The 22,221-nt window shown below is 46.9% G+C and overlaps 2 protein-coding genes across 2 annotated transcripts; one reads left to right on the forward strand and one right to left on the reverse strand.

Moving 5' to 3' along the window:
- Positions 1-772: 772 nt before the first annotated feature.
- On the reverse strand, positions 773-7,597 carry selenos (selenoprotein S). Its single transcript, XM_088333362.1, has 6 exons — positions 7,325-7,597; positions 5,622-5,744; positions 3,807-3,913; positions 3,427-3,519; positions 1,766-1,832; positions 773-1,681 (listed from the first exon to the last, which is right to left on the reverse strand). The coding sequence occupies exons 1-6, from the start codon at positions 7,425-7,427 to the stop codon at positions 1,596-1,598; spliced, it is 579 nt and encodes a 192-aa protein (XP_088189488.1). The 5' UTR covers positions 7,428-7,597; the 3' UTR covers positions 773-1,595.
- Positions 7,598-9,858: 2,261 nt separating this feature from the next.
- On the forward strand, positions 9,859-21,491 carry katnb1 (katanin p80 (WD repeat containing) subunit B 1). The gene is made up of 21 exons (XM_088333361.1): positions 9,859-9,956; positions 10,060-10,179; positions 11,593-11,668; positions 11,734-11,864; positions 12,843-12,960; positions 14,026-14,126; positions 14,523-14,564; positions 14,642-14,725; positions 14,799-14,914; positions 14,988-15,056; positions 15,692-15,842; positions 16,697-16,845; positions 16,917-17,065; positions 17,745-17,795; positions 17,872-17,915; positions 17,988-18,137; positions 18,232-18,372; positions 18,763-18,839; positions 18,931-19,005; positions 20,453-20,572; positions 21,289-21,491. Exons 2-21 carry the CDS (start codon positions 10,075-10,077, stop codon positions 21,431-21,433), a joined length of 2,094 nt encoding a protein of 697 aa, XP_088189487.1. The 5' UTR covers positions 9,859-9,956; positions 10,060-10,074; the 3' UTR covers positions 21,434-21,491.
- The last annotated feature ends 730 nt before the right edge of the window (positions 21,492-22,221 follow it).

A 22,221-nucleotide genomic window follows, 5' to 3' on the forward strand; every position in this document is an offset into this window, starting at 1 on the left:
GTGGTGCACAGTTCTGAGGTCATGAGATCGAACCTCCTGTGTGGAGTATGCATGTTCTTCCCGTGCTTGCGTGGGTTTCCTCCCACATTCCAAAAACATGCACGTCGGGTTAATTGGCCAAACCGAAATCTCCCTAAGGGTGGATGAGCGAGTGAATTGTCTGTCTCTGGGTGCCCTGCGACTGGCCAGCAACCGGTTCAGGGTGTCCCTTGCCCACTGCCCGAGGATGGCTGGGATGGGCTCCGGCACCCCCGCGACCCTACTGAGAAGCGCTGCAGATGATGGACGGAGGTCTGAAATGACCTCGCTGCGGCAGATGTAAACGGTGCTAAGCTAAGAAGCGAGCGCTCACAAGCAAATGCAATGAAACCAGCGGTAGCGTTTTTTCGCCACTAGGACACGCTCATTCGTGCACTTTTCTTCCCGTCTTCAGATTCAGATCTACTTTATTGTCATTCTAGTACACGTGTAACGTAGCTGTAAAGCGCACTAAAGCATACAAATAAAAAAGTGAGTGTAGCGAGCAGAGACGGGAGTCGTAGGCGGAGTGTCAAACAAAGGTGCCAACGAAAGCTGCTTTAATGACAGTTAAACTTGCAATAACAAAACAAAATAAGAGAGCGGCTCGAGCCGGCCGAATTAAGAGTCCCCCTAGGAACTCGCTAACTAAACAATGGTTCCGTGGGTGAATTATGTAAAACCCACTACATGAGAATCATTGTTTTCCACCTCCAAGAGATTGCTAAATGACCACACTTTTTTTCAGGCAGACTCCAAAGTTGAAAGATTTCCTTTATTGCTGCATCAAAATAAGAACATTTTCTTTTCTGGGCGTTTAAGGTTGGAAAAGGGCATTACTTCCTGTTCAAATCCCGCCCATTCCATTGAGCCCGCCCTCTCCATTCAGCAGAAGAAGGGGTTAGCTCGCCCCACGCTAAGCCAGCTTCACCGCCGAACGGATGTCGTCGTCGGGGCCAAAATAGGGAGGGCGGGGGCAAATATGTGGCACGCGGTGGCGAGACAGCGGCCCCGGCCGGCGCCGACCAATCATCGGCCTCGCTCGCTGATCGGCGACCGTTTCCGAGCGCGGCGTCATTCTGGCCGGCGGCTGCTGGCGCCCCCTAGGGGATTACCGCACTCTCTGCAAACAATCCGCTCGCTCCCTCTCGGTGCGGGCGGCGCCGTTTCGGGTCCTGAGGCGCACGCCCTTTTGCTCCTCGTGTCCTAGGGATCGGTCCTCGCTTTTCAAATACGATGAAAAAGAAAAGGAAAAAACGAAGTAGAAAACAAAATCAAATCAAATAAAGGACTAAAAAAAAAAAAAAAGAATGGGGGGGAAAGACAGGAAAGAGAAAAATAAAAAAAAGGGGAAAAAAATTAAGATGAAAGGAATAAGAAGTAAATAAAGAGCAGAAAGAAGAATGGGGGAGAAAAGGAGAGGTATAAAAATGGAAGGCATTTCTTTAAATTTGGATGGAGTCGGTCGGGTTGAGTGTAGCGAGAGAGGCGCTCCTTCCTTCCGGGGAGCTAGCCGCTAGCCCGCGCGGGCGGGCGGGGCGGCCGCCAGTGAGCGCTAGCGTAAGCTAGCGCCGGCGCTAACCTCATCCGCCCGAGGACGGGCCCCGCCTCCCGGGCCTCCACGAGCACGAAGCTCCGCCCCCGCCGCTCAGAGGACTGTAATCTGGAAAAGCACCACAACGCGTCGCAAGTTAGGCGTGGCCGCAGACTCCGCCCATCGCCGATGACAACCAACGGGAAGTCTCACCTGAATCGCGTAACGGCGTCTTGTTGCTTCTCTTTGAGGCGGCCGCCGAGGGGTCGTCCTCGCTGCTCTGCCATTGGACGACACAAATTCAGGGCGGGGCTTAATAAACCGTCAAACTCGATCGAATGGTAATCGTGGAGGCGGGGTCGGTGCTATTTGGTATCCTCCGATCAGATGTGTGGGAAAGCAGGAATAAAGCTCATAATATAATGACAATACCTGCAATCCTAAATAAAGTACGACTGATTAAAAAAAAAAAAAAAAAAAAAAAAAACCTGTCCCCGTCGTCCCTTTGTGTGTCTCCAACAAAAAGACTACTACGGAAAAATTGCAACCTGGCTACAAAACTATATGTCAAATCTAGTGCTTAAGGACAGAAACTGCCTATATTATTTTGCTTTCATTCTGAAAAAAATAAAATGAAAATACATACTCCTAAAGTAACACTACAAAACAATGAAATGAAACGATCTGCATTTCTATGGCGCTTTTCAAGTCAATGACTTCCAAAAGCGCTTTGCAATGTGCTCCACATTTCCCAATAGCGGCCTTGTATTGCAGCCATGTAAGACGCTAACCTGCTTATTGGGGGTATTAGGGGTTCAGTGTCTTACCCGAGGACACTTCGACATGTAACACGGACGAGCCGGGATTCGAACTGGGATCTCTTGATCCCAGGACGAGCTCTACCTCCTGAGCTACTGCCGCCCTAATGAAGCCCCTGACGCCAACAAAAATGCCACTAAAGAAATATTACAACAGAAATACAACTAGTTATAGAAGGAAACTACTTCAAAAACACTACAGAAATACACCTAAAAAGATACTACAATACTACTAAAATACTACTATGGAAATACTTAAAAAAAACTTAATAGTAAAAATAATAAAAATAAATAATAGTACAAAAATAACACAGCAGAAATACTACAAAATTCTACACAGATGGTAATTCCATTGAAGTGTTTTTCTTTTTTTTTTTTTTTAAGTCCAGTGATACCACAAAAATACTACATAGGCACTACAAAATTCGACGATGTAAATAATAGAGAAACACTATGAAAATAAAACGAGTTGTACTAAAAAAATACAAGAGTAATCATGCAAAAATCCAACAGAAATATGACGTAAATCATAACAGAACACAACTACAGTATTACTACGAAACTAAATACAAAAGGTAGTACCTAAAACAGGGTCCTAATAATATATTCTTTTGCTTAAATTGTCAAGATCAATTTGATGAAAGTCACCTATTTCAAAACAAACATTAAAAGATATGTATCATTTAGATGTCTGCACGTATGAGTCTATATTTTGGAACCCGATGTAGCTCCTGACGCCTAATAGTTGCCCAGTCGGTTTTTTTTTCAGTATGAAGAAGCAAGACTATTTACAAGGTAAGTTAGTAGGTACAAATACTGAAACTTTTTTTGCAGTTTTGCTTCTGTTTAGTATTATGTGAATCACGTTGGCACCAACATAGACTCATTTCTCCTCTAGAAGGGCCTCTTAAATGTTTTCAGTACGTTAGATACTCGATACCGTTGGCGCCATTTCCTACAAAGGAAAGGCGTCCTCCTCTACACGCGACGCGAAAAGCAAAATGGCCATCGGCAGCGGTTGGCGACAAACGGGTGTGGGCGGGGCCGGGGTCTGACCTCCTGCAGTCGCCTGGAAAATCCTTTGAAGCTCTTTCCCTGCTGCATCTTCTCCCACTCTTCGATCTTCTGACGCCGCTTCTCCTCTTCTTGCTAGGGGACATGTGACACGCATAGAACACACCGGTGACACGCTAGCGTGACAGAGGGCGACGGGGAAGGCTACACACAATTTGCACACGGGGAAAACATAAGGCGACGGACGGGTAATACACAAAAAGGACAGAAACACAACACACCAGTGACACACAAATGACGTGAAGTCGAAAGACAGGCGAAAGACAGGTAACATACAGATGACACACAGAGGGCGACACGTACGAGGACAGACAGGTGACAAAGGTGCCGGGCAGAGGTGTCTGGTGTGAGGCGCGCCTCACCTGCTTGCGTTTCTCCCTGTAAACCTCAGCCATTTTGTCCTGCTCCAGCTGCATCTTAGTCCTGGCGGCCATCATGGCCTCCTGCCTCCTGGCCACCGCCTCCGCGTCTGACCAATGAGATCGCGCCGTGTCACAAAAACAAAAAGGGACGCGGTAGCCGTTGGGGCTCTCAAAGCCGCAGCACAGGGCCGTTTTGAAGCCCCCGCCTCCATTTAAAAGCGTGGGAAAAGTGCAGCCCGCGAGCTGAATCGGGCACGCCCAGATTTCAATCCGGCACGCGAGAGAAGCGCAAGAGAAAAATGAGCCGCAGTTTAATGAATTAGTCCACCTCATGTTGCCAAAGGCGGGTACACCTCCCAAAACAGCAACTCTGTTTGACCCTAACTACCCCCTGCACCCCCCCCACCCCCCAAGAAGGAAAACAAAGCCTACTTACAACAAAGTCAGTTAGTTCTTTGTTCCTTTATCTCTTTGTTTCCTTATCCTCACTGTAAATGTGAAACTGGAGTCGTCCAATTTCGTTGTCACAGCATATCCATGTTGTAACGATGACGATAGAGGCATATTCTATTCTATTCTATTTTGAAGTATTTTCAAACTAGTATTTTGGTTAAACCTTTGTAGACTTTTTGTAGTATTTCAACAGTGGTAGTTTTGTCGCATTTCTTTATCATTCGATGATTATGAACCCTTCACATCAGGGGTAGGCAACCTACAACTCGCGAGCCAGATACGGCTCTTTTCATCAGTACGTCTGTCCCGGAGATCAAAATGAGCTTATGTAAATCGTAGATAAATTAATGTTGGGTCAGAATTCCGTTTTGCAATGTTGAAACGGTGTCAGAATACTATGTTCTACTTCGACTGCTGCGGTCTAACAATCTGGTCACAACTGGGCGTGACGCGTTAACCCACATTTGTAAAACGATAAAAGATTCCGGATCGCCTTGACGATGTCCCAGAGTCTCAGCACCTGAATTTTAGTTTGAAAGAAAACAGATAAAGTCTGGTTTACAAGAGGCCGAAAGAGTTCTCGGAAGCCAGCAGGCCAGGTTCCGGCCAAACAAGCAGCACCGGACCAAATCCCGGCCGGTAAGCAACCAAAAGGCTTCTGACCGAGTCCCAAAAAAGCGGGCAACGGGAGAGCCTTGCTCAGCCGGCGTCGGTGCCTGTTAAGGCCCGCGGCCAAAATGGAGAGATTCAGCAAAGAACCCCGGCTCTAACGCCAAGCAGTGTTCCTGGTTTAGACCGGGCCTACAGACGACAGGACCGCCGCTCTACTAGCGAAGACATCAGAAATGCACGCCGCCGGCACCGGCACAGAACCGAGACCAAAGTCCATCTCATGGTGTCAGGTATGGACCGGTGTGACTTTAGGGGGAATTCCATCAAATGACAAAATCCCGCCCAGTTGCTTGAAATCTTATCTACACTAAATATAAGGCCAACATGGTTTTGCTATCCAAATGGTGACAGTCAAGATCCCGACTTCTATCTTATTTTTGGTTTTGTTTTCTTCTCCTTGTTTTGTTCTGCGTTCTCGTCAAGTTTCCCCTGTAGATTACCAGTAAGAAAACTCCCTAAATCCCAGTGTGTGTGTGTGTGTGTGTATTCATCAAAGTATGTTGAACTGTCAAAAATGGTGAGTTGCAGCCCTCAAATATGATGGAATGTCTCTTTCTCTCCAAAAAAACAAAATATTTTGCTTTTTAAGGTGTATGATGTCTTCTCTCCATATTTTGAGTGTCTACTATACTATGAACTTAGCACTAACAAAAAGGAAAACTCATCGAAGGTGAAACGTTAAGTGCTCACCTTGCAGCGGGGAGGGCTCATTGTCGGGGGAGTGGCGCCTCCTCTTGGACAGGTAAAGGAGCAGCGCGCCAACCAGCAGCACAGCCAAGGCCAGGTGCCAACCGTACGTCCACAAAAGATCACCTGCTCAAATCAAAGACAGACAATTGCGGTCAACGACGCTGTGGAAATTCGCGATAGTAGCAAATGGAATGTATAAATGATCTGCGTTTCGATTAACGTCGTTGCATAAATTCAATGGCGAACGACGACTTCAACAGAAAGAGCAAATGATGACAAAATAAAGGCAAGTTTCCAGGTGTTTATACCACAGTAATCCCTCTATTACTAAAGTTCAAAGCGGCGCTGCCACGAGCGGTTGCCTTTTCCAGCAGCTGCCCTGTTGTTTTATTGTCTGCTCCTATCTTCGGTGTTTTTTCTTCCCGTTTTGACCACTACACTATGGATTACTTCTATCCTATGGGACATGGGTTTTAGCGCACAAAAAATGCATGTATTCAAGGAATTTCAACTCCTTGCCCTGAAGAATTCTCGTGCCGGCGTGATGAAGGGGCCTATCGTGGAAGAGGAGCCAGAGCTAGCGAAGCGGCTAGTGGCGTTATAAGTCTTCGGTACCATCCGTAATCATGGTAAATGCGAACTCACGACCAAATAAAATCATCGAGCGCTGGTGGAAAACATCGAAGCGCACAGGGAGCGCAGTTGCTGTGTTTTGCGGAAACGTGGCTCACGTTTAGCATTCCGGACGCTAACGTGTAGCCACCCGGAGCTATCCGGCGTCAACGCCGCTAAACAGAGACACGAAAGCCGGGGGGAATCGGTGAGTAGGCGGACTTGCTAACACGAGGTGGTGTATCCCTGGATTTTCACAAAGAAAAGTTTTCCATCTGCCGCAGGGATGTTGAACTTTTGGACTGGCGTGACGCCATCCACTCCGCTACAAGCACCCCTAGGGCATCATGTTAATCTGTTAATAAACAACGGGGTAGACTGCTGGAAGTGTGAATTTCCCTACGGGGATGAATAAAGTATCTATCTATCTATGTATCGCGGTTTCGCTAAGACGCCGATTTTCATTGTGTATGGTGTTCTGCATTCTGATTGGCTTAACAATCCCTCCGCATGTTTTTGGAATGTGGGAGGAAACCGGAGTGCCCGGAGGAAACCCACACAAGCACGGGAAGAACACGCAAACTTCCCATGAAATCCATGATGTGTTTCATTTTGCTTTACTGGAGTGCAGCAAGCAACAAAAACACAAGCACTTGCAAAAATATTTCTTTTTCCCCTCGATGTCCACAAATTTGTGTAGTATTGACGTTATTTTGTGAAACCTTTAAAATACGTTTATTGAAGTTATTACTTGTCGTAGAATGTATATATAGAAATAAGGACAAGAAAAACAGTCTCCATGTGATCAAGGGCTATACGGATAAACATGACTTGAGAGTAGAGACGTAAGAAGACATTTCTCGACTAGTGTACTTTCACACGAATGCTTGTTGCAAGTGTGTGACGTGTACGGCGATTGACCAATCAGAGGCGTCCACGGCCAACTAGCGCTCGTGAAATGTTTTGTTTTTTCCTCTGAAGAGTTAAACGTAAACGCGCCGTTAACTCGTCTAAAACGTTCGCTTTACTTCTTGCCAGAAAAGATGGCGGCACCAAATCGCTTCAACGTTCCACCATGTTGTTGTTTATACCCATAAAGCCGACGGGCGCCATGTCGGGTTGCTGCTGCCGCGCCACTTCCGGGATGACTTGGCCGTCTTCGTCCACGTCCATTACTTCCACGTCGTCGTCCATATTTTCCTCCAATGGTAGAAAATGTCGCCAAGTGCGACTTGTTCCCGATTTGGGGAGCGCAGCCTTCTTCTTAGCTGCAATGTGGCGGCGAAGACGAAGCCTTCCTTTTCCTCTTCCTCTTCTTGGAGTTGACGGTGGCCTTCATCTGCCACTTTAGCGCATTACCGCCACCTAGCTCACTTGACGTAGATTTCTGTCTTTTTCACTCCCCAGTCAAGTGAAGTCACGTTTGTCATTTTTTGGGCCCTTCGTCACAAGAAGTCTCAAAGGCTTTTGTACAAACCATACACAGACATCCTTAACACAAAATCTAGCTAATAACAGAATGTCCAGTTGACCGCTTCCTGAGCTCAAGATTATATATACGCTATTTCATGGAAGTGGGTTTTAAACCTAAATCTATACACTCTGTTAGGAAATAAACTATTAAAATGTATCCTTTACCAAATTGTTCCAATGAGTTATCTGACTCCATCAACCAAACATGGCCTTCATTCACCTAAAAATGCATGCTCGTTTCTTTTTGTGTAAAGACGGACAAGAGACCATATTTTCCACTCCGGGGCAGATTTATTTTCTTAAATAATTTAATTAAGCGAACTTCATCGAATTAGCCAGATTAGCGTCTCTCTCGTTCTCTCTCGTTCTCCCTCGATCTCCGATCTTCCCACGTCTTTTCACAAGCCGGTGTGCCGGCTCCTCCCTTGGGCGCCAGCTTCACCACCTCCTCGCCGAAGGGCGTCGCGATGTTTGTCCTTGTGCGTCTGGCCTTCTCCTGTCAGCACTCACAGGAATACGTCTGATGCATTCCAGACAGCCTAACCTTCTAATGTACCTTGAATAAAAACAGTCAGTGAATCTCTCTACTGCATCAAATTAAGTACATGTACTTACTTAGTAGTTAATTTTATAATATCCTTTATAGTCAAATGTATAAAATCCTTCAACTCCCACCGAGGTTGCAATGGAATCTCAGAGGGCAGAACATTCCTCAGCACCGGGGCACCGATGGGGAACGCTCTCCGACCTGCGGTTTTCTTCTCGGCTCCTTTCGGGAACATTAGTTTTCCGAGCGAAGGCTTTGAGCAGGAACACGGGGAAATGAAATCAGAAATACCCCGAAAGCCATAAAAATACATCTTACGATGACATGGAGCCAGTGCAGGTCAGCTAAAATTGGAGTCATGTGATCAAATTTCCTCGTCTTGGTTAAAAACTTTGCCGCAACGTTTTGTACCAGCTGCATGCTCTTAAAGCTAGACTTTGGGAGACCGGAGAGTAGGGAATTACGGGTCTTTGAGACAGGATGGTAAAAGTATCTGTCATTTTAGTGATATTTCCTTTACTCCCACATCCTCTCAGTCCTGCATTCAATTCAAGATGCTGGCTTTTTTATTCCCCCTGAACGAATTATCTGTCTCTTTCCCAGACTTTTTTCTCTAAAACAAAAGATAGATATTAGTGTTAGATAATTAAAATGTGTCACTGAATATGTTGTCACTATCGCACAAATTTTCCAACAATATTAGTTTTAGTTTTCACTTCATTACTTTTATAATGAATCTATTCCTTTAGTTGCTATAAGGATATCACAGCCATGGACTGCAAACGCCTGCAGGGAAATGTTAAGAACGCTCAGAGGATCACCAGGACTCCACTGCCCTCTCTGCAGTCCACAGGAGGGCTGCCTCCATCGTTAAGGACCCCACACATCCGCAACAGGTACTGTTTACACTACTACCCTCGGGACAGAGGTACAGGAGTGTGAAATGCAGGACAACCCGTCTAAAAAACTCTTTTTACCCTTCTGCTATCGGACTCTTAAACAGCTTTTTAGCCAACAATACACCACACACACATTCAGCACACTACAGACACTTTATTACACTACGGTCAGAAACTGAACAGACGGTGGACCCAAACGCGTAACATTTGCAAACCAAGCTTTATTTTACGGAAACGGGGCAGTCATGCGCGGGAACACAAACACCGGCGATTCTTGGGCAGAAGAAGTGAGACCGAGAAGTCAGGCACGGGAAAACAGGAACCCAGGGGCAGACAGGTTTGAAACCGGACAGGACAGACGGGATGGATACCGGATAATGAATACAAGAGCATGGCTGACCCCACCATCGGTGTGTGAGTGAATGGGTAAAGTGTGAAGTACATTGCAAATAACTTTGGAGGTCCTCAGTGACTCGTCTAAGCGCTATATAAATGCAGTCCATTTCCCGTTTTACCCTCTGAGTGCAATATATCCAGGTTGTGCATCTGTTTCATTTGAGATGTGAATACTTTATTTTTTTCTACTTATGATATTCTGCCTACTGGAGTGCAACCGTAATTTGTTTGTAGCAACACAATGAAAAACAAGGAGATTCTGATTCTGTAGGCGTTTCCACAAGCTGTGGGCGGAGTTTGTATGACGTCATCAGTTGCTAAGCTGCGCAGGCGCTTCCACTTGTCAACAGTCGCCATCATCGGCGCATTTCTCCCACTTCCGCTTTCCGCGGCCACTCCAGCTGAGCGGTAAGTTTTAACTTCTTCAACTTTTTCAACTTGAAAGTTTTCAATTCAAAGTTCCACTGACTATCTCTACTTCGCTTTATTTTGCTAATGGACGGCTGAGCAGCTAGCCGCTAGCTAGATGCTAGCTAGCCGAACCGAACCTCCTAGGAAAAGTTGGTGCCGGGGTTCGTCTCCCCCGCCTTCCGAACTTCGTCGCCTTAAAAGACAAAGGAAAGCCCAAAAAGTGACGCCATTCCCTCCCGTCGTGCTTCTTTTTCAAATTTTCATGTTGTTGCCTTTTAAAGAATTGAAAGTCATTCAATTTGGGTGATGTGAAATTGTTGCCATGCTCCATATTTGGTCCTTGACTTCCGGAGCTGTGACGTCACGTGAGGCGCACCAGCACCTTATTGCTTTACATGTTCATTGGTCGAAAAGGGTTGAGAGTTTGGAGCCGAGTTTTGCAAGTTTTTCTGGAAAATGTCTAGGACTTGTGTCACAGGTGAAAGCAGAATAACGGGTGAGCAGACAAAAATGGGGCCAACTGGCATAAAACGACACGCAGAGAGCTTACCGGGGCCAAACCAGCCGGGATGTGGCAGAATAGTCGGGCGGTTAAAAAGAACTTACCAGGACCGATCGGCAGAAAAACAGGAGGCTGGCCACCCAAGAGCAAGCATTAGGCAGCCAGGATAACTGGGAACCACCAACAAAAATAACAGCCATGACAACAAACATAGCCGTAAATATACCAAATGAGCACGGCAGGCTAGCCAGATGCTACAGAGTGCAAACCAGGACATTGGTGGAAAAAAAACGGAAGCTGGCTGCCCGAAAACATGCACTAGGAAGCCTGGATTATTGGGATCCATCGACAAAACAAGCGGGGCAACAAACGCGAACCCATCCGGGGCAAAAAAAACAAAGAGCACACAGGCTAGACAGCTAACCAACTGGTTAGGTTCTGGTTTGGTTCTCCTGGTCTTCTGTTGACGTCACAGTACTAGAGGATATGAGATTAAACTGTCTACTTTGAAAATTCATTCCTCAAGATCCATGGCGCGTGGAATATTTTGGAACATGTCTGCGTGATTTTGGCTAGGAGCGCGACAGGTTCTGCGCCTGATTGAAAAAAAAGAGTATTTGCTAATCCCTTTTAATGTTCACGCAATCTATTTAAAAGTTCTCAAATCTGGCCAGGGAAAATGTGTACATACCCTTGGTTGGTTATTTTTCCACCACTGGAAACTTTTCTGTACAGTAAATTTTTATCTCCGGGTGACAACACATGACTATTTTGATGGGAGCTTCAAAGAGCTGACTATTAGAGCTGTTACGTACGCCAATGACTATATCGAAGGGAACAGGCTCCTGTTCTTTACTCCAAATAGCTATCCCATAGTATTGTTATAATCTCCAACAACACATCACTATTTTGAAAAGAGCCGGCTCTTGATTGGTGGGCAGCCGGCTCCTGTCATTCACTTTTAAAAGTGGCTCGTAGAGCAGTATTGACACATTGATATTTGGAAGAGAGCTGGCTCCTAATAGCAGAGGGTAGCCCCCCCTATCCATTTAACAGTGTTAATTTTTGAGGTGTTAGCACGAAGGTAGCTGTTTTGGTTGCGCTCAACTCGCGGCTAACATTTTTCCGCAGAGCTCAGCAGAAAATCGGGCCAGCGTGGGCATCATGGCGGCGTCCGCCGGCACCACCAAGATCTCGTGGCGTCTGGGTGAGTGTCGCCTTGGCAACGGGAGCCGCTAAGCCCCCCCGCTCACGCCGTTTTTGTGCCGGCAGAGGAATTCGAGGCGCACGCCGCCCGCGTCTGTTGCGCCTCGCTGGGCAAGAAAAGTGGTCGCGTGCTAGCTAGCGGCGGCGAGGACTGCAAAGTCAACATCTGGTCGCTCGGCAAAGCCAATTGCATCATGGTACGCTACAACCTCTTTCACACACGATTTCCGTACGTCGATTTTGTTTATCCACAAAACTCACTCGCTTCACTAAGCTAAGTCCGGTTCACCAGCATTCCCAGAGGCTACCACTAGAGAGCGCAACCAGGTTTGTTCCTTCGGGCACCCGTGCCTTTGTTTATATCTGTAGATTTCCTGTATTTTGCAGCATTTTCATATAAAACGCATCACTGCCCCGCTCTTTCAATGACCGTAACTGATGTAAAAAAAAAAAATCAAATCGTGCCCGGGTCACACCCCAGCCACTGTTATTACATAGTCTTAACACATAATCATGGTAGAGATTGAAAGTTGCTTACTCGTAACATGATCTGTGACACTTTCATGGCTAAAATAACATAAACATTCCAAGACGCCTGTATGACACTCGGTCAATATTAATGGAAATGCATGGCATCTCCTTTTTGTTACTTTTTGTAAAGTGTCTTTAAAAAAAACGAGAATGATTGTGATTGAAACGAAGCAAGAAATCATAGCGAAAGACTAGCGGGGTGTCGGCGAGCGACCAAGCCGAGGACTACGATCGGGAAGCGGCGAGTGCCGATCACAAAGCCGCGTAAGAGTTTTGCTGCAGTAAATGCTAAAGGGGCTTCTGTTCCTGTTGCAAAAGAAAAGAGCCATCAAAAGCAGATAGGTGCTAGCCAAGTGGAAGGAAGTTGCTGCTTTTGTTAAAATAATAGATCCAGAAAGATCAGGTTTGAGATCAGGGGATGGTGTCATTATAACCTGGGCAGTCCTTTGAGACATCTTGTGATTAAGGGCTATACAAGTAAATGTGACTTGATTTGAAAAGGGGGCAACTGATCATGCGACAGCAATCTTTATTGACAATTGTCTTACGCATTTTCGGAACTTTTTGAATACGTACCTTATTTAAAGACGGCGACAGTGCCAAGCCACGCCCTCTTTTTTTTTATTCTTTATTTTTTTGTGCAGAGTCTTTGCGGGCACAGGAAGCCGGTAGAGAGCGTCCATTTTAACGTGTCCGAGGAGCAGCTAGCCACCGGATCGCAGTCCGGCTCTATCCTCGTCTGGGACCTGGAGGCTGCTAAAAGTCTGAACACTTCCTGTTTGCATTTGCTACTTCCTATTCACTTTCCTTCCCTCCTAAGTCAGATTTTCTGTCTGAAACCCCAAAGCAAAATTGGAATATCTTTATCAAAGGCGTTGATTTGATTGTTTAAAGCAGGGATGTGAAACTCAATTGAGCTCAGGGGCCACATGGGGGGGGGATATCGCGGGGCCAGACTTTTAGATAAAAGAGAAGGGAAGAGAGGGAGAAAAAAGTAGAGTGAACAAACGAGAGAAAGAGAGAGGGAACGAGCAAGCAAAAGACGGAGAATGAGAAAAACAATGCATTGAGAAAGAAAGATAGAAATAGAATAACTGAGAGAGGGTGATATCGAGAGACAGAAAGGGAGAAGAGAAAGAGACAGTGACAAAGAGAAAGAAAAACAGAAAGAGAGAAAAAATAGAAAAAGAGAAGGCAAATGAGAGCAAAGAAAGAGAATATGATAGAAAGAGGGAGAAAAAAGTGAGAAAGAGGCAGAGTAAATTAGATGTCCTTTTAACAAGGAAAAATCAAGACTAATAAATGATTTTTGGGGTAAAACCGGAAGGCCAAAGGGACACGACTGGCAACCAAACATGTTTCATCTTTTTTCTTTACTGGGCTTAAGAAGTTTATGTATAGTAAACACTCCAAATAAGGAGAGACGACATCAATACATTTTAAGCTTGCAAGGAGAACGGGAGGGGACTGTAACAAAACCCTCAGATGAGAAACTCCAACTTGTTCTATAGGCTCCTCCATTAGCTTTATTTTGATGAAATCTCCTCAGTTACAAACAGCAGATCCGCCCTAAAGGGTGTTGGAATCAAAGAACAGCAACATGATTGACCGATAGTGACAATTATGTCAACAGGGCATAATTGTCAAAGTGATTAACAAAAGTGTGCAATATTAGGCAAAATAGAAACTGGCATCTTACGCAATCTCCTCTGCAGGAGCCCAAGAATACAAAATGGATTTATGGGGGCCGGAATAAAAACATGACGGGCCATAGTTTGCCCACCTCGAGCTACACATGTCATTTGCTCAATTTTTGTGTGTGAGCAGTGTTGCGGGCGCTAACCGGGCACAAATCGGCCATCACCAGTTTGGGCTTTCATCCTCATGGAGACTTTTTGGCATCCGGCTCGTCCGACACCAACATCAAGGTGCGTTAGCCACTGCAAACGTGGGCTGAGGGACAAGGACTGTACGACATGCTAACGTGCTAATGGATAAGTACGGTACAACCTGCTAACGTGCTAACTAGCTATTACCGATGCCCATGCCCGGGGCTGCGGGACAAGGACAGTACGACATGCTAAGGATCGCAAAACCTGCTAACGGGCAAACTAGCTAATACCTTTGCCCCGTATTGATGCATAAGGATGTACAACAGGCTAACTCATAATTGATAATACAACCTGCTAATGCGCTAACTACCCATTATCTTTACCCGATGTCGACAAACGAGGACGGTACATTCACGCTAAAGTGCCGACCGATGAGGACGGCATGCTAACTAGCTGCCTTCTTCTGTGTGTTGTGGCGGCGACGGGCACCAGATGTGGGACATCCGGCGCAAAGGCCCCATTTACAGGTACAAGGTGAGCTGAAGGTCGAGCGCCGTTCGGGGTCAAAATGGCGACGCCCGGCTCATGCGGACGCGGCCATTTTGTTCCAGGGTCACACGGGGGCCGTCCGGAGTTTGGCCTTCAGCCCGGACGGGAAATGGTTGGCGTCAGCCGGCGACGACCACGCGGTCAAGGTAAACCAGGCGGCGGGACTCGACTAGCAGAGGTGGTTGACCCGTGCGCCGCCATTTTGTTTGTCCGGCGCAGCTTTGGGACCTGAAGCAGGCCAAGACCATCACGGAGTTTTCGGCACACACGGGCGCCGTGGCCGCCGTTCAGTTCCACCCCAACGAATACCTGCTGGCCTCGGGGGGAGCAGACGGGTGAGCCCGCCCACCCGGTTACGCCCCGTGGCCACGCCCCCATCTCATGGTGTCTGTGTGTGTTGTCGTGCAGATGGGTGAGGCTGTGGGATCTGGAAAAGTTCTGCCAGGTGGGGGCGCTGCAGAACACGGCAGCCGTCAGGTGAGCCCACAAAAGGATGACGCCGCAATTATTGACCAATCGTGTGCACCTTCAAGAGAAAAAGTCAACGAGAGCTGGCTCCTGTTAATCGCTTTAAAGAGCTGGCTCCGTGATACACCTCCAGAATGAGTCCCCAAATACAATCCCCCGATCTGAAGGGAGCCATCCTCCAAACATTGTTTTTTAGTTTTTAAATTCTTGATTTTGTAGTTCATCGATATTGATAATGATTGAGCGATCCGAAGGAAAAATATAGACACAATGAAAAAATAATCAAAGTGGATTGAGTCTGAACAAACTACAATTTATTTATATAGCAAATAAAATCAGAGAGAGAGAGACTCGTGCGAGATTCTAGGTGTTAAAGAGGGGGGGAGAGGGGACTTGAATAGAGATGGAAAGGTAATTGAAAGTACTGATCGATGAGCCCGATTGTGAGATGATCAACCCATTTAAATGACGAGATCAGATTTCATCGGCGGGAAATTCCTATCCGAGCTCAATCGAGGGCCTCTCGACAGTTACGGCGGCTGTTCACGCAAAGTCGAAGGTTTTTCCCCACAACGAAGCTTCGGCGGACGGGAACGTTGCCGATCATGAAGTAAAAGCGAACGTTTTGCGGCCTTCGCCCTCAGGTGCTTGGCGTTTGACGCCGACGGCGGCTGCCTGTTCAGCGGTCACGCCGACATCATGCGGGTGTGCGCCTGGGAACCGGACCGCTGCTTGGACACCGTGACGGTGGGATGGGGACCCGTCGCCGACCTGGCGCTCTGCAACCAGCAGCTGGTAAACGGGGATTCCCACAAAATACAACTCAACGTTTGGAACGAGATGCATCGCGGAACACTCCACCCTCAAACTGCAAAAAAATAAACGTCAAATACATGAAAATGTGCGCTACAAAATTGATGACAAAATACACAACAAAATTTGTGACAATACATGACAAAACGCACAACAAAATACACTCCCAAAAAATACATGACCTAATACACGGAATAAGTGACCCTAATTTAATGACAAAATACACGAGATTTGTGGCAAAATACACCACAAAATACATAAAAAAAACAACAAAAAATACACAACAAAATACACGAAGTAAGCGACAAAATACCCAAAATTAATGACAAAATACATTAAATAAATGACATGATACACAAATGACAAGATGCGCAACAAAATTTGTGACAAAATACATGATAAAACATGCGGCCAAACACACAACAAATAATGACAAAATGCAGCTGGTAGATATGGCTTCTGACAAAATACATGACAACTTTTGGGACTTAAAGAAATCACAAAACACGAAACCGCAAAATACACGACAAAGTCGTGACAAAATACACAATAAACAATTAAAAACACGACACGATACATGACAAAGTACATGAGAAAATATGCCAAACACATGACAAAATATACTCAAACATTGACAAAATGCACCGGAAATGCACAAGAAATCCATGACAAAGTCCACAAAAGCAATGACGAAATGCACAACGAGACAAACGATGAAATGAAGGACAAAATGAATACTGAAATCAAACAGACGGGAAAATAAAGATGAGGATGGCGCGCCCGGGCCACACCCCTTCCGGCACGCCCCGGCCATTTAAGGGGCTTTTGCGTTTCAGATGGGCGTGTCTCACCAGCTGAGCGGCGTGTCCACGTACGTGGTGGACTTGAAGCGCGTCAAGACCAGCGCCAACATGGCCGCCGAGGGGGAGGGGATCGCCCGCGTCGCCGTCGGACCGCGCCGGGGCTACCCGCGGCCGTCTCAAGGGTCGGACGCGACGGCCGCCGCGGCTATCAAAATGACCGCCGTGAGTGACCCCTTCCTCGTGATGCCTTTAGCCTAAAGCGCAGCGCCGAAAGCGAGAGGCGGAGTCCCCAGGGCCAGAGGCGGAGTCACGGCGAAGACCAGGCCGACCGTCGAGTATCGACGGCCGAGATTCGCGACGCCGAGGATGACCGGGTAAACTTCGGTCCGCCCGGCAGCAACGGTGAGTGAAGAAATCGAGAGAGAGCCAAACAAAAAAAAAAAGAGTGAAAGAGTAAGCAAAAAGAAAGAAGCGCGGGTATAAGAGAGCGCGGAAGAGTGAAGGAGACGGCGTATTTTGCCCTTCGGGTTTTTAGATGTATTTTCTCGTCGCCTGTTTTTTTGCGTATTTTGGAGCGAGTTTTCTTTCTATTTGATCAAGTATTTTGTGAATTTCCTCACTTAGCTGTGAATGTAACGTGTGGCTTATTTTGTTGCATATTCTATGATGGTTCTATGATTTTGTCATGTATGTTTCTGCTATTATGTCGCGTATTCCCTGAAGTATTCTGTCACTTTTTTTTTTGCGTATTTTGTTGCGCATTTGATCAGGTGTTTTGTGCGTTTTGACCCTTATTGTGCAGACGAGTCACAAGAAAAGTGGGCGGGTCAAACCGGCTGAGCTTTTCACCTATCGGTTGATCAGCGATGAATAAACGGACTACTACACCGTTTGTCCAACTCACTATTCCATGACATAAATGGCAAAATACACAACAAAATTTGGACGGAATAAATGACAAATGACGAAATTCACTACGAATTGAATAAATGTTTTCGCTGTCAGGTATTTAGGTGCAACGTGATTCGTTTCTTTCTACGGCTCCTCTTTGTTTATTCGCGCCTACTTTTCTTGCTCCCAGCTCGGACGCCTCTCAAGACAGCTGAACCCTTTCCTGCCCCGCCCGAGGAGGGTGAGTCCTGCCCCGCGCTCGTCCGATGGGGCGCTCTTCTATTCTATCCTGAAATCTTTTTGCCCCGCCCCTTCAGAACGGCCCGCGGACCACTCGGCGTTCCCGCTCGACCGGCGACCGGTCAGCTGACCCGACGCGGCCCCTCCTCTTGAAACGGCCGCCGTAGTCATCGTGTGTGTGCCCCGCTCGTAGGTTTCGCCGTCGGCCACGCCCGTCCAGAGGGTGGAGCCGACTGTGGTGGGCGTGGCAAAACGTCCCGCCCCCGTCCCCGCAGCTCCCCTACAGATCCATCCGGCGGTCCGCAAAGAAGCGAGCGGCCTCGACGTGGCCGACTTCATGTGGGTGAGGCGTGCCACCGTCCCGCCTTTTTTTTTTTTTTTTTTTTTTTTTTTTTAATCCCGCCGACCGCTGTATTATTTTTTGGGGGGGGGGGCAGGGCCGCGCCGGACCCGTCCCGAGCGAGAGCGAGGTCTTGAATCACATCCGCAACGGACACAAAACCATGTGCGTGGTCCTCGCCAACCGTCACAGGAACCTAAAAAGCGTACAAGACGTGTGGGTCTGCCACGGCATCAATGTAAGTTCAAGTCCCTAGGACGCTTCCTTTAGCTGCAAAATGAATGATCCAACGCACATCCAGATAAAGGAGAAAATATTTGAAAAACAAATGACCAAATCCGTGACAAAACACAGACCACGATACACTCAATAAATACGGAACATTTTCTCCAAAATACAAAACAAAACCAGCGACAAAATACACCAAATAAATGACAAAAGACACGGCACAATTTGCCACAAAATACACAAAGAAATAAACGAAATGGGTGACAAAATACACCGCAAATGTATAAAAAAAAGCCTTCCACGGCATCCGGTTGTGCTCACCTTTACCCGTTGGCCACTCCCTTTCTGATACACTTGGAATTCCGGAAAACATTTGCCAAGATGGTCTTTGATTCTGTAGCACGCTTTGGAGGCGGCGGTCGCCATGGAGGATCTTTCTATCGTGGTGGACCTTCTCAACATACTCAACGCCCAGCCGTGAGTCACTCCGTCACGGCGCTCTCCCATTGGCTCACAGTGCTTCTGTGGGCGTGTCCTCTCCTCACGCCGACGGTTGTTTGTTTTCCAGGTCGCTATGGAAACTGGACCTGTGCGCGAGTGGCCTTCCTCAAATCGACAAACTTTTGCAGAGCAAATATGAAAGGTAGGCCCAAGACGATGGCGTTGCCCGTAGCGACCACCGGCACGCTCACGAGTGGACGCTCGCCAGCAGTCACTAACGACTGCATTCTTATGAAGACGTGTTCGCGAGTAGATGCTTACAATTCATGCTAACCACGACATGCCAAAGAGTAGACGCGCCGCCCCGCAGCCCTTTCCCAACTGTCACAATTTCCACGAGAATTGTCTAATTCACTTTAAATTCGGATGCAAAAGAGACGCATGAATCAAGTGTGGTCTTGAAGAATCTGGCCAGGAAGCGTCTGATTTATTGGTGGAGGGTTTATCTATACAGTCTCCTGTTGGACATATTGGATATTGCTCGCATCAGAGGAAATTGCACTCTTGTCAGCCACACCAAATTTGGTCTTGACCTTCTTTGGTGACACAATGACGTCATCACTGTTTATTTAATGGGCTGTTTTTCGCATCCCTGTTTCACTGCGCGAGTTTTAACAGACATTTTGAAATCGGTTCAAAACACGCCCGGGTACCAAAATTTGGGACCCATCCTGCCGACAACGCCAACTTTTGCTGAATAACCGATCTTAAGTATTGATAAAAGAGAAATGCTTGGGACCAGTGTCGGCTTAAAGGATCTGACTGAGAAAAGGCCAAGTTCATTCGGGGAAAGCTAATATAGACACGCTCCGGTTGTGTAATGGTTTCATCGTTAGAAAATTTCAAACTCCACTAACACCAAATACGGACGATCGGAATCTCGACCTTCTTCGGTTCCACAACCGATCCACGAGCGTTTTGAAAATGAAAATTCTGCGCTGAAGTCGCTACAAAGTTGACCGTTTTTCTCCGCAATCGCTCGTCTTTTTTAGCTAAATTGTTTGCTAAGCGGCCGTCTTGACAAAATCTTACCTAACAAGCGCTACTTGAAATCCACGGGGATGATTGCGGAGCATCGCCGGTGGCTCATTTTATTTCTGCCAGCTTGCTGTAGAAGGAAGGGCAGATTGTAGCTCCTTAGCATTTTAAAAACTCTGGGGACAAAGTCGAGGCTGTCGGAGGATCTTCAAACGGAACGCGCGATTTCCCAAAGTCACTTTTTGCCTCGCCGGCGCACAAACAATTTGCTTTCAAATCTGGGAAGCCCGTTTTAGAATTTTACAATAGAAACATGGGATGAAATAAGATTAGACAAGGCACTCCAGGATACACATGTAATAAAGACTTGAAAAAAGATAAAAAAAAACTGTCAAACGTATTTATAAGATAGTGCTTAAAGGCAGGCCCATCTTATAATATTCGTGCGAATCAAAAGAATAGCGCACGGTAACGATGGCCCAGTGAAAAGTAACGCCGTAACATGACGCAGCAACAAAAAATTCCCAAATCAATGTTTTGAGAGTTTTGCATGTTTGAAGCACGTTTGCAGCATGTTTAAGCGTGCATTAAGCGTGTTCAATGGCTGTCAGTTACATGCAGTGCGGGTGCACGTCCCTGAAGATCGTGATGAAATATTTTTGGCCCCTCATCTCGGAAACCTTGAGGGCGGGCTCCACCGCCGTGGGTGTGGACGTCACGCGAGATGAACGGTCAGTGGCCTCCCGTCGCCCCGTCTGACCTCATGTGACCCCTGTCTGACCTCTTGTGACCGCCGTATGACCTCGGTCTGACCTCACACCACCCCTGTCTTGTGACCTCACACACTCGTCGCCTGACTCCTTGTCACCCCTTGTGTTATTTCTTGACCCCGAATGACTCTATGTGAATTCCCGGGACCCTGTCTGAGGAATTGTGACCACATATGACCCATCTCTGACCTCACGCCACTCCTGCCTGACTCCTTGTCAACCCTCGTGACCTTGCTTGACATTTTGTGACCTTGTCTGACCCTAACTGAATTCCTCTGACCTGATCTGACATCTTGTGACCCATTGTGACCTTTGTCTGACCTTTTGTGACCCCTTCTGACCTAACATGACCCTTGTTCTCAGCCTGTTGTGACCCCTGTCTGACCCCTGTCTGACCCCTGTCTGACCCCTGTCTGACCCCTGTCTGACCCCTGTCTGACCCCTGTCTGACCCCTGTCTGACCCCTGTCTGACCGTCCTACCAGTCGTGACCCCGCTTAACTTCTGGTAACCTGTCACGACTTCCCGCGACCCCCTCGTCACACCCGTCCGACCTATCGATGACCCCGGTTCGACTTGACGCGACCCGCGTCCGGGCGAGGCGATCCCGCTTGACCTCTCCTCACCCTTTTGTGCCCCCTTTTCTACCTGGCGCGACCGTCGGGGACCCCCCTTCAGGCAGCGGAAGTGCAGGTGTTGCCTGAAGCATCTGCATAACATCAACAACGTGGTGAAGAGCAAATGTCATCAGGTGGGCCGGCAGGGCTCGGCCTTCAACGAACTGGGACTCATCATGACGCAGCTGGACCGGCAAGACTTTTGAAACGAGGCGGCGCCGGATTTTTTTTTTTGCTTTTTGCAAATAAAAACATTTTGGGTGATCCTAGTTGTCATTGCTCCATCTAAGGTTTTTTTTTTTTCATTTGTATACATTTATATTCTGCGTTTTTCAGGGATTCTGTTTTTTCTTTTTTTTTTTTTTAACAAGCGGATAAAAAGCTGAAGGTCTATTGTATTCAATCATTTCTTTTTTGTAGATTTTAACTCATTGATAATCGGTGTCATTTGAGGGCGCCTTCACATTGAATTTCTTCCATCTAAACAAAACGATACCTCATTCTTGAATGACACGGCTTGTCTTAGTATTTGAAAAGTGCCATTGACATTTTGTTGGGTGGTGTGTTTTTCCAGGATTCCCTCTTCAAGTCGAGGAAAAAGTTTCAATGATTTAAAAGTTCACCGTAGAGTCAAAAAAAGGCTAACATAAAGAGTTTCCGCAAGCACGGCATCTCCACGGATCATCTGAAAGTCTGAGATTGTCGGGGAGAAAGTCAAATGCGTCCAGTGCCAACAGATGATACAAAAAAAGAACTTTTTCCAAGCTAAATCGACAAGCTGTTTCACAAAAGTCGGTGCAAAAGTTGAATAGAGTCAAGTGAGAAGTGCAAGGGAAAAACGAGCTGCACATTTATCCACCCGCCATTCTCAAAGCAACTCTAGCGGTATTTCTTTTTCCTTTTCTTGAACCGTTCTGAATTGTTGTGTGTCTCTCATTCCCCTTTTTAACTCTCTCTCTCTCTCTCTTTCTCTGCATCTTCCTCTATCCTCTCC

This window comes from Urocampus carinirostris, chromosome 4, assembly GCF_059441175.1.
Source record: "Urocampus carinirostris isolate Australia breed hairy pipefish chromosome 4, RoL_Ucar_1.0, whole genome shotgun sequence".
NCBI classification, from domain to species: domain Eukaryota; kingdom Metazoa; phylum Chordata; class Actinopteri; order Syngnathiformes; family Syngnathidae; genus Urocampus; species Urocampus carinirostris.

What these genes read in the sequence shown, in the direction of transcription:
- katnb1 (XM_088333361.1), top strand. Translation starts at nt 10,075, where the DNA reads ATGCTAGCTAGCCGAACCGAACCTCCTAGGAAAAGTTGGTGCCGGGGT. An exon ending in CAGAACACGGCAGCCGTCAG is followed by an intron (nt 15,057 to 15,691) that starts GTGAGCCCACAA and finishes CTTCGCCCTCAG; the next exon opens with GTGCTTGGCGTTTGACGCCG. An exon ending in GACGTCACGCGAGATGAACG is followed by an intron (nt 20,573 to 21,288) that starts GTCAGTGGCCTC and finishes ACCCCCCTTCAG; the next exon opens with GCAGCGGAAGTGCAGGTGTT.